Here is a 10,567-nt window from a genome sequence, read left to right on the forward strand (position 1 = left end):
CCTCTTTTTCCCAGGGACCCTCAGGCATACACAAAGATTAAAGGCTACATGAACTATCCTGGCAGGCTGTTCCCTTTTATCAGAACAGCTTGACAACTCCCCTGTCATCACGAGTCTTGGTGGAAGATAACAGTGGGAACAAAATTCGGCAACTACCTGAGAGGTGACTTCTTATGTAGTAGCCATGGAAAAGGCAAGACTGTTCACTAAGATAACAACGCTGTGTCTTACAGATTCCCCCCTGATTCCCCCCTTTGTTTCTCCACATGAAATAATGGCTCTGGTATCACCACTTCGGATTCCTACTCAAGGGTCTCATCATACTTTGCTAAAGCAACCACAGTAACCACCTGCCCTAGGTTTGACAAAGCCTTCTCCCAGTCTGGACTGCAGAGCTGCCCTCCTACAGGATGTTTTCTCCACTGGTGACCCTGAAGGAGGAGCTCACAACAGGACCTGCTCAAAGAGGTTCATGGCCTCACTGTCAAGTCAACATTCTTTCTCAGCCTGACTTTTCTTATCCTGTTTGCATTATTGAAACACAAGCAAGTCTTCAAGATGAACGTTTTAGATTGGTATTTAAAGACAGGGAGGGACAGAAGACACAAGATGACTTCACCTCTTAAACATCTTGGTCACTCAAATGCAGTCTTACCTGAGAGGCCCAGAGGCACGGCTGGAATACCTGACAGAGGGTGCAGCTCACGATCACTTTACACAGCAAGTAAAAGTCTGGAGTAAAACAGATACTGGATTATCTTACACTGAGAGAAATATCATCACCATTTGGAGCTGATGATCTCTGAGAAGAGATGTAAGAGGCAGTGCAAGATTCATCTGCAGTATTACCATGAGCACAGGAAACCCACACACCATCCGTCCTTTTGCTCCTGAGAACTGCTGGCTAAACTCTTTCTGATCAGAGGCAGTGATTGCCTGCACATACACAATTAGAATACAGACTACCACAAAAAGCTGTTCTTCCCTTAAAACAAGCAAACCAAAACCCCTCCTCCTACCCTTTTCCACCTTGGCAGATCAATGAAATATTGTTCTTTTTAAGCTAATCTCTAGTGAAGGTCTTGGTTCTGCCTAGGAGGAAGATATTTCATAGAGGGGAGGAAAAGAAAGGTGCAAAACATGGAAGAGGTGAGGAAAAAGAGCAACATATTTCATAGCTGCTGCTTAAAGCTTCTCAGAAGGCTTTGGCATATTAGAATAACAGTGTGGGAGATGAATTACCAAAAGCAGAGCAGGTGAAACAATCTAAGATGCATGATAAATGCACATTGACACATGCATGGCTTATAAAAGACATATATACAAGCCTTGAAGAGCTGACTTCAAGGCCTCATTTAAGTGAAAGCATAGCAAATCATGTTTCAAGACTGAAGGATGCAGAGAACAATTTATTTTCATTGAAGAACATATCTCAATATTGTCTTTCTTGTTATTCCTTCATTGATAGGAAGAATAGAAAGCTCATGGCATTTCAGTTGCAGACAGCTGTAAGAGGTGGCTTGGTTTCTTCCTTGTTTCTATTTTGAAATGTCATTAGATGATGCATTTGTTAACAAATTAACTTAACAAAACAATAAATACCTCTTTGTTTGACTTATCAAGAATTCTTATTAACTAGCTCAAAATAAAGACGCTGTTTAAATATTTCAAGCCCATAAAGGCAGGAACTGAGCAATAAAATGGGAGTCCCGCTGTGTTTCATCCCTATTGAAAAGCTATTCATTGTTTTTTAGTCATCCTTCACAAAAGGAAATCTTTTATGGCAGGTTAAAACCAAAGCAAATTTTAATCCCCAAGTTGAGACTAAAATGTTCAACTATGAAAAAACAATATTCAATTTCAGTAAAAATCTTGCATTTTTTTTTCTAAAGCACATTATTTAACATAATACTTTGTCTTTTTAAATCAACCGACTATATTAACTCCATTCAGAATAGTTCTTGCTAAGCCATTTTCATTGCTTTTTTTTTTTTTTTTTTTTTTTTTTTAAGACAACAAAACAAATAAGAAACTTTGTGGGCAGAGCACCATCTGCTTATGCTTTAATTTCATTAACAGTTATATTTTGAGACCTTTAACTGTAAAGAAATTTTCCAAATGTGAACCAGTATACTGATTTTACTTTACACCTTCTTGCAATCCCCTCCTGCTGCTCAGAGGTGTACCACACATCAGTGCTGGTTGCTGCTATTTGCAACTTAGCATTCCACAAGGAAATCAAAAGAAAATAAGATGCAGCTTCAGAAAGCCAGAGCAATATGAAACAGAAACGAAAACAAAACATTACTGGAGTCAGTGATTAGAATGAAGGATTCAAGAAAAGGTAGTAAGAGAGAAACCTGAAAGAAATGCAATTAATATAACATGGAAAAAAACTACTAATTTGTTCTGTGAGTTGCAAGAAAGCATGGTTACACAAGGAGAAATAAAAAGCCTTCAAAATGATAAGAAGTCTACTAGCCTGGGGCAACAGAATTTAAAAAATAAAAGAAATGAAAATGGCAAGCTGGGTAGGGACACTAATATTTTTCTATCCTTAGCGGTGGTGGGAGTGAAAAGTCTCAGCTTTTCTTTCCTCAGGTATTCCGGCTTAATACAGTCCTTTTTTGAGCATCATCTTCATTTCAAAAAAGTAGCCATTTTTGTTTTCTACATAAAGTTTATACCTACCCAGGTAAGAATAGTACTGTTACTCCCATGTGGAAATAAAATGGGAAGGCAGTGGGTTTTCAGACAATAGGAATTCTGTTCTATAAAACGCATCTCTGGAAAAGCACCAACCTATTCCACAAACAGCTTGCTGCAAGCAAGGAATTTGTTCTCTCTTTTTTTTTTTTTCCCCAAAAAATTCAGACCTACCAATTCAAATGAGCTATCAAATGACTAAGCAAACGTTTCAAAACCATTTAACCACATATATGAAGAACACAATAAGGATTACTACTTGAAAACAAAGGGTGAATAAAAATATTCCCCTTCTCCTCTACCTGGTTTACAATTACCAACAAGAAAAGCACCCTTCTCCACAAAAGCACATACTTTGCCAGCGAGCTCTTTCAGGAAAGAGCTGACAATTAAGCCAATAAACCCCAAACCAGAAACCTGCTCTAAAGCACAAGCCCAACTTTTGGGTTAAGTTTTTCAGAAGTCTACTCCTGAAAGTTCTGAATGCCCCAAAATCCAAGCCTGAACAGCACCACAGTTCGCAGAAATGCACATTGCTGGCTGCTTACTGCTCCCATTTGTTCGACCATACTGGCAACATCCTGCTTTCTGCACACGGTACCTTGGCATTCCTATTAGTCATAGTGGGAAAATACCTCATTTGCCAACACAGTGCCAAAATCTAGAGCACTGCAGGGCGGAGGTGGACTGTTAAAGGCAGATTCAAGCAAGATAAATTCCCCTTAATTCACAAAAAGATTAAAGAAAACTGATGGAGGAGGCGGCCTTTTAAGCAGCATGTTTCTATTTTTAAACTAATCGTTCACAGCAGACGTTTGTTTTCCATACTTATGGAGGAAATCTAGTAATTAAATGTAACTGCTACCAGACTTGGAATCCTTCTCTCAGTTTATATGGCCTATTTTCTGTGAAAAGCATCCACCCCCCTCCAAGGTAGAAGTCAAACCTATTAATGTAACAGCTTATCCTGCCCTATTTCCACTTGGCAGTCTCCCGTAATGCTGATTTAATATCTGACAAAAATAGGACAAAGATACTGTCATTTTTCATTAGGGAATGCCAGCTCAGTACAAGCAATTTTAACTCTACTGAGCTCGAGCTGGAGCAGGTTCGTGCTGCTTTGCCATGTGATGAAAAACCCACGCACACACTTCTCTATGTGGTATGCTGCTCTCCAGGCTGACATCCCGATGACCCACTGGGCCTTTTCTGATAGCTAAACTTATTTCTACTGCTTTAGCTTAGCCATCACCTCTCAATTCAATAAATTAGAACAGAGTTAGCAGTTACCTAGATTTTCACACCTTTCAAAGTAAGGGCTTTATTGCACTCTATTTTTAATGCCCCATTCTGCAGCCACTAAGCAGCTCCAACTGCCACATCTATTATCACTTGTTTTCCAAAAACAACCCATCAAACCCATTGTGTAGATTCTTCCTTCCCAACTTTTGTGGTCTTACTCATGGTTTCTTTCTCACATACAGCATTAGTGGAATAGTTTTAGTCCACAGTTCCCGAAGTGAACACAACCACCAAGCTTTTTGTTGCACAAAAAGAACAGAGCCACTAAGAGAACAGAGCCACTTTTAATCCCATGCTGCAGATGCTACCAAAGGCTCCCTGGACAATCTAGAAATCTTTCCCCAGCAGTGGGATTCTTAAAAAGCAAACATCAGCCTTAACATCTTTCATTTTTCTGCTGTTCAGTTATTTAATTTACATTAATCACAAATGGTAATACTTGGGGCTAGAACAGGACAACGGGAATCTCGTCATATACATATAAAATGGTGCTAAAGTGCTCCCTACAGAAGAGTAGGTTTTTACATAATTAATAGCCCTGAGATAATGAGTTATTTACTTAACTTATTGCTAGTGATTTTTATGATGGAAAAGTTCAAGAAAGTTTTAATACAATCTATGTATATATACACAAATTGGAGGAATTATGTAAGGCTTCTTTCATTTCTTCACATTATTCAGGAAACCACTCTGTGGTCACTTATTCTGTAACATAACTGGAAGCATTTGACAAAAGACTTCATTTTTAATAAGACAGGGATTGGGGTTTTTACACTCTCCCAAGGGTGACAGATTTTTACAAGCTTTTTCAAAGCCAGTTTAGATGAAAGCACACATTAAAAACATTAACATTTAATATCTCAAAACATTTTGCCTATTACTGTCACTAGCAACACGAAAGATTACTGTAATAAACCAGGGGGCAGAGAGGGGGGAGTGATGTTTACTTGCTAGAACAGCAACACTCCAGCTACAGCAAGCTCTCTGCCTCCCTGCGTGCAAATTTCAAACAAACGTTGGTGAGTTTCTACAAATTCTACAAATTTCCCAATGTATTCACTTCTGCTGAGCATCAGGCAAGAAGCAGTGACTCGCTGGAGCTTTGATCATGAGAGGAGGAAAGTCTAGGTCCAGCCCCATGTCCCAAGGGAGCTCTGGCACAGAAAGCGACTGAGGGCACTGAGCTTTCGGATATCACAGGAGCGGCAGCACCAATGCAGTGCTCCTCGCCTCAAGGTCTCACCCAACTACAGGAAGGCAAAACAGTAAATAAAAGTGATCACAAATATAGTTAACCACAGTTAGCAATTGTAGAGAGACAACCTCGCTGCTTGACTGCTTGCTTGCCATGATGCATCACATGTTGACCACGCTCACATTTCTTATCTTAGGCTTGAATCCCTTCACAACACAACACCACTGCTCCCATTGCATCATATTTATCACCTTATTCCAGGCTCGGCTCCTGCCTTCCCTCCAGTAATGACATCAACTTCAAATTCCCCAATTCTCTGTTTCTCTTCCAAGCCCATTTGCTTTTACTCCTTAAGGGAAAGCAGCAAATTTCTGCTGGGACCTCCACTGCGAAGAATCTAATTTAAACCACAATAACACTTCAAGGTCAGCCTGCAACTTGTCATTAAGTCCTCAGTGACAATCCAGCCAAGGTGTACAGGAAATTAGTGGTCTTTAAAGCTAGGGAAAGGGGGTGTCAAGAGAAAAGTCAAAAAAATTCCATTTGCCTTCTGTTTCTTCCTATCTCCTCCTCCAAATCATAAATCCTCCACTTTCCAGTGGCCACATGAGATCTGTAGCATTTAGCCACCAGGTAGCTGGCTGCGAGCTGTTCCCTGAGCCAAAGGATGCATCAGAACAGCACCTGGACCAGGACCTTTCCCAAACTGGGAGCCCCGCTCCTCCTTTAGGAGAGCTGGCAGCAAGGAGAGCTGACTGACCCCTACACGGGTGCCCAGGGGTGGATGACTAGGAGCCCACCAGTGGCTGGGATGCAAGTAGCTATCAGCTAGTGGAGGCTGGGGAACATTGCTAGTATTATAGTGTCTCGGAAGGACTAGGTTCCCATATAGGAGATTATGCAGCACATGCTGAGATTTCGTCAGGAACGTTTTCCTCACTGCACGTGGGAAGTGGTCAGAACATGGCATTTGTTTTATGATTTTTGCTGTCTCAGCACATTTCTGACCTGAGCAAAGTCAGCCACATATTTCCATCAAATCTTTTATGAGCTTCCTAAGCCACGGATGATAAAACATGCTGGACACTCTCTCTTTCTTACTTTCCTTCACAGGAACAAACAAACAGGGTCATCTCCATGACCTTCCTGCAGTGGTCCAGCAAAGACTAGAAACCATAGGAGACCACTAATTACACTGCATCACATAAACTGTGAGCATGCAAAGTTGTGCTCCAAGCTTTGCCTCAAGTAGGCTAAACAGATCTTAAAAAAAAAATAAAATTAGTTACACATTTAATTAAAAGCTTCTGCATAGTAATTCAATCACTTTAACTCTTTGTAATTGGTCTGATTTAGAGAGTTAAAGTTGACCTATACTAAGCTTATGTAAGGCTCCTTCCAGGTATGCTGCTTTCAACTTCTCAGCCGTGAATCTTTCTTTACCTTTTCAGTCCATTGGCTCTGCCTGCTGTACTCCCGCTTCTATTCTCTCCTTGACAAAACCAGATTTTAAGGCTTTACCTCCGAGGCTGATCATTAGCAACATATCTCACTTGAGACCTGCAAGCACCATAGCTGGGATCCCTACAGCAATCTTCTTAAAATGAATGGCCTCAATCATCTCCTGCTGGCTCCAAAACCACCATCCCTTGATTGAGAAGAGCACAAACTCTCAGAAAACATCCCAAAGACCCCACAATGTGTACATAATAATCTAACCAAAGATTTTGTCTAATCTTTTCTTGCAGCTATAAACAAGAATGCGTGCATCCCTACCTAAATCTTGGGTACCTTTTTTAATCCTTGTTATCAGATAACCGATGTCTTTACTTACACAAAAACAGATATTTACTTAACCTCTCCCTCTGGATCCTACAAACATTTTTTTCTTGAATGCATCTTGCAGAAACAAAGCTCTACAGGCTTATTATCTGGAAAAGTGTGTTGTTTCCTCAAGTTCCAAATATGCTTTCAATAGCAGTGAATACATCAATCTGTGGTAGTCTTCTACCAGAAGGGAAAAAGAAATGCCTTATCTCCACCTTTCTGTATTACTGTTATTAATTGTGCTCTCTCATTTCCTTCCTAAATAGTTGCTTCTCCACTTTTCTTTTTTCTTTGGAAACTCTGCACCTCAAGTCATGCCAGTTCTCTAAAAGACCACTGAATTCTTTTAAGATCAGCAGGAAAAAAAAAAAAAAAAAAAAAAAAAAAAAAAAAAAAAAAGATATTTGAAGGTAGAATGCACTGTTTTGTTTTGTTTTTAAAAAAGGTACATAGTTATAGAACTACTCTAAAATCTTCAGTATTATTGCCTATCCTATCCCCATCAGCTGCTATAAGCAGGAAAAGATTCACGCTTGTGAAGATAAAAAGAACAAGGCAGCAGAACACTTCAGCTTTGTTTCTTTAATGCCTGGGTGTTATTAAAGTTATGCTCCAGGCTGTGCCCGGGCTTACAGTGCAGAGAAGGAAAGGTACTGCCCAAGGTTAGCTATAAAAGTTAAATTGTTGGCTAGACCTTTCAGGAGGAGGGTGTTGTACAGAAGGAAGAATTATTCTGTTATCTGCAGCCACCAGCAGAGCAAATACACGTGTTGGCATGACCGAGCAGAGCACAGGCCGCATGCCCCACAGTGCTGGGCCTTATTACACCCCTACCTGCAGAAAGCAGGCACTGTACCAAGGCACAGCCCATCCCCAGGTGCTAGAGGGAGCATCCCTGAGTCCTGGGGCAGGCAGCCTTTTCCTACCAAGCAGTGTGCTTGGAGGCGTCCTGGCATTTCCCCAAAACATGCCAAGGCACAGCCAGCAGTGGGCACAGCCACCGCTTACACACTGCTTCTTCGCTAGGATCTGTTACCTGAGATGCTGCTCAGGAGACAAGCAGTCCAAAGCAAAACACCAGTTTAGAAATGACACCACCATTTCCCAGAAAACGACGATAAAATGCGTTGTTCTCTCTCACATATATCATGGCATGGTGATAAGTAAACGGCTGATCTCGCTAATGAACCACATGTTCTGTTTAGATTTCTCTTTGACAGTGTTTACTTAAGAGAATTATATTTGCTCCCAACAAAGGCTGAATTATTTCCTGAGGTGGCTATCACAGATATTTCTTCCTCCAACCCAGACGGAGGTAATCAAGACAGAGCACTGCTTTGTCAGGGACAGGCTGCAAAAACTCTTCCCACTCATTTATCGCCACACATGCAAGTGAGAAGGGATTTCCACATTGGACTGACATGTCAACAGAGCTTGATACAAGGTTTCAGCTCAAAACTATCCTTCAGGCTGGTGGGAAGGATAAGTAACCTGAGTCAGTGTAGCACTCATAGAAATCCCCATTGTGCTGGGAGTGCAATACCTCAGCTGGGGCTCCTGGGGCAGCCACCTAAGGGCGGGCACTGCAAGGCCATGCTGCTCATCCCGCTTGTCCCAAGGATGCCCACTGGCAGGTCTGTTTCTCCTTCCTACGCAGGATGAGTAATTCAACCGCTTTTGATGTGAAATGTTTATTTCTTGACATTTTCCTGGGAGATATGGAAGCAACATTTATGAAGAATTCTCCGTACACAGAGAAGCCCACGTTGTGCCGAGAAGACCGGATTACAGGAACTCCAACACTTAATAAACTGTGTATCTCAAGAAAAAACCCACCACGGCCTATTATCTCAGCAGTAACTGCCAAGATACAGCAGACTGAGAGAGCTTCAGAAGACAGAGCGTCTGCCGAAGGAGCCCAAAGTCATTTTCGGTGTTGAAAAGCGAGAATGATGCCAGCTCGCTCGCCTCGCCGATGAGTCAAAACAGCCCACCGGAGAGGACCGAGCGTACGAGCAGGGCGCAAGACCTCTCCTCCCCCCATCGCTAGGCGATGCTGTGACTTTTCCAAGCCCTGCCGACGATCCCGCTTCGCGCAGAGCTCCCCGGGGCCCGGCGCGCCCCTGGGCTCCCAGACACCGGAGCTCGGGGGCAGTCCCCGCCCGGGGCACCGCCGTCCAGGGAAGGGGTCGCGGCCCCGGGGACCCGGGCTAGCTCCGGCCGCCCCCGGCGACACGGGGCGGAGCGGGGACCCCCCGGGCGGTGGCGCGGGGCCCATCCGGAGCGCGGCGCCCCCCGGGCCCCCTCCCGGCTCCCCTTCCCGGCGGCGTTGTGCCGCGGCGCAGCGCCTCCCGTGCGGATGCGGGGCCGGCCGGGGCTGTCCCCGCCGCTCCCCGTGTCGGGCCTGCAGGCCGCGGCCCCGGCGGCCGCCCCCCGTTATCCCCGGGCTGGCCCCGCGGCATCCCGCCCGCCACCCCCATCCCGCCCGGCGCCGCCGCCGCCGCGCACTCACCCGTCCCGGGGGAGCCGGCTCCTCGGCGCGGGGCGACAGCGAGGACCAGAGCAGCAGCAGCCCCAAGAAGCTGCCCGCCAGCAGCACGGCGCGCAGCAGGAAGCCCAGCTTCAGCCGCATCCTCCCGCCCGCCCGCCCTCTGCCTCCCGCCGCCGCGCACCGCCGGCCTTCCGCCCCCCGCCCGGCTCGGCACGGCTCGGCTCGGCCCGGCCCCGCCGCCTCCCCGCTCCTCGCCCGCCGCTGCACGTACAAACTTTTTTTTTCCTCCCCCCTTCTTTTTCTTTCTTTTTTTTTTTTTTTTTTAAATCTTTTTTTTCCCTCCCCCTCGCTTTCCTTTTCCCCTCCTCCCCGTTAGCTGCCTGCCTCCCTCCTTCCCTCCCTCCTCGCCGGGGCGAGGCGAGCAGGAAGGGGCGGCGGCGGCAGCGGGCGCCGCGGTTCCACGTGGCCGCCCCGCACCGAGCCCCGCACCGGCACCGAGCCCCCAGCCTGGGGGGAGGCCCCCGCTGCACCTGCCGCAGCCCCGGGCTCCACCGCGCCCCCGCTTCCCCCCCGCAAAACGAAAGGGGAAGGGACCCCAGAGCTCCCCGACCGCTGTATGTGTATACGGGGGGGTAATTTTTCGATTTATCCGCCCCCGCTTCTCTTTTTTCGTGGTATGCAATGGGGCACTGGCTGGTGAATATCCAAGCACAGTGTGAGCACAGTGATGGACGTACAGCTGGGCAAGCACAGGCCCCATTAATTACTGCAGGCAGCTGGGGCAGAACGGCGCTGGTGCGCGTTCAGGACAAGCCTGTAAAGTCAACACATTTTTCTTCAGGGTAGCAGATTGTGGAGGAGATTGCAGAGATCTTATCAGCCCCTAGCTTTGCATGTATTTCATTACTAATTTTCAGCATTAAAAGTTAGGCATCCTGTTTCTGCCTTTGAAGGGCTGTCACACACCTGCACGCACACACAAACCTGATTATTTGAGTCCTCCACAAAGCACAGTGATGTAAGGACAATACTCCCCACATAACACT

The 10,567-nt window shown here is 45.3% G+C and overlaps 1 protein-coding gene across 2 annotated transcripts in view; it reads right to left on the bottom strand.

Annotated features, from left to right (window-relative positions):
• GALNT7 (polypeptide N-acetylgalactosaminyltransferase 7) overlaps nt 1-9,662 on the bottom strand; it is a gene marked incomplete at its 5' end in the record, with an annotated part of 70,436 nt that extends 60,774 nt beyond the window's left edge. For both annotated transcript variants that reach the window (XM_084286872.1, XM_084286873.1), the window contains one exon: nt 9,543-9,662. In XM_084286872.1, the coding sequence (XP_084142998.1) occupies nt 9,543-9,662 (120 nt within the window). The remainder of the gene's footprint in view (nt 1-9,542) is intronic.
• Between the last annotated feature and the right edge of the window lie 905 nt (nt 9,663-10,567).

This window comes from Netta rufina, assembly GCF_964035555.1.
Source record: "Netta rufina genome assembly, chromosome: 4".
In the NCBI taxonomy this organism is placed as follows: Eukaryota; Metazoa; Chordata; class Aves; order Anseriformes; family Anatidae; genus Netta; species Netta rufina.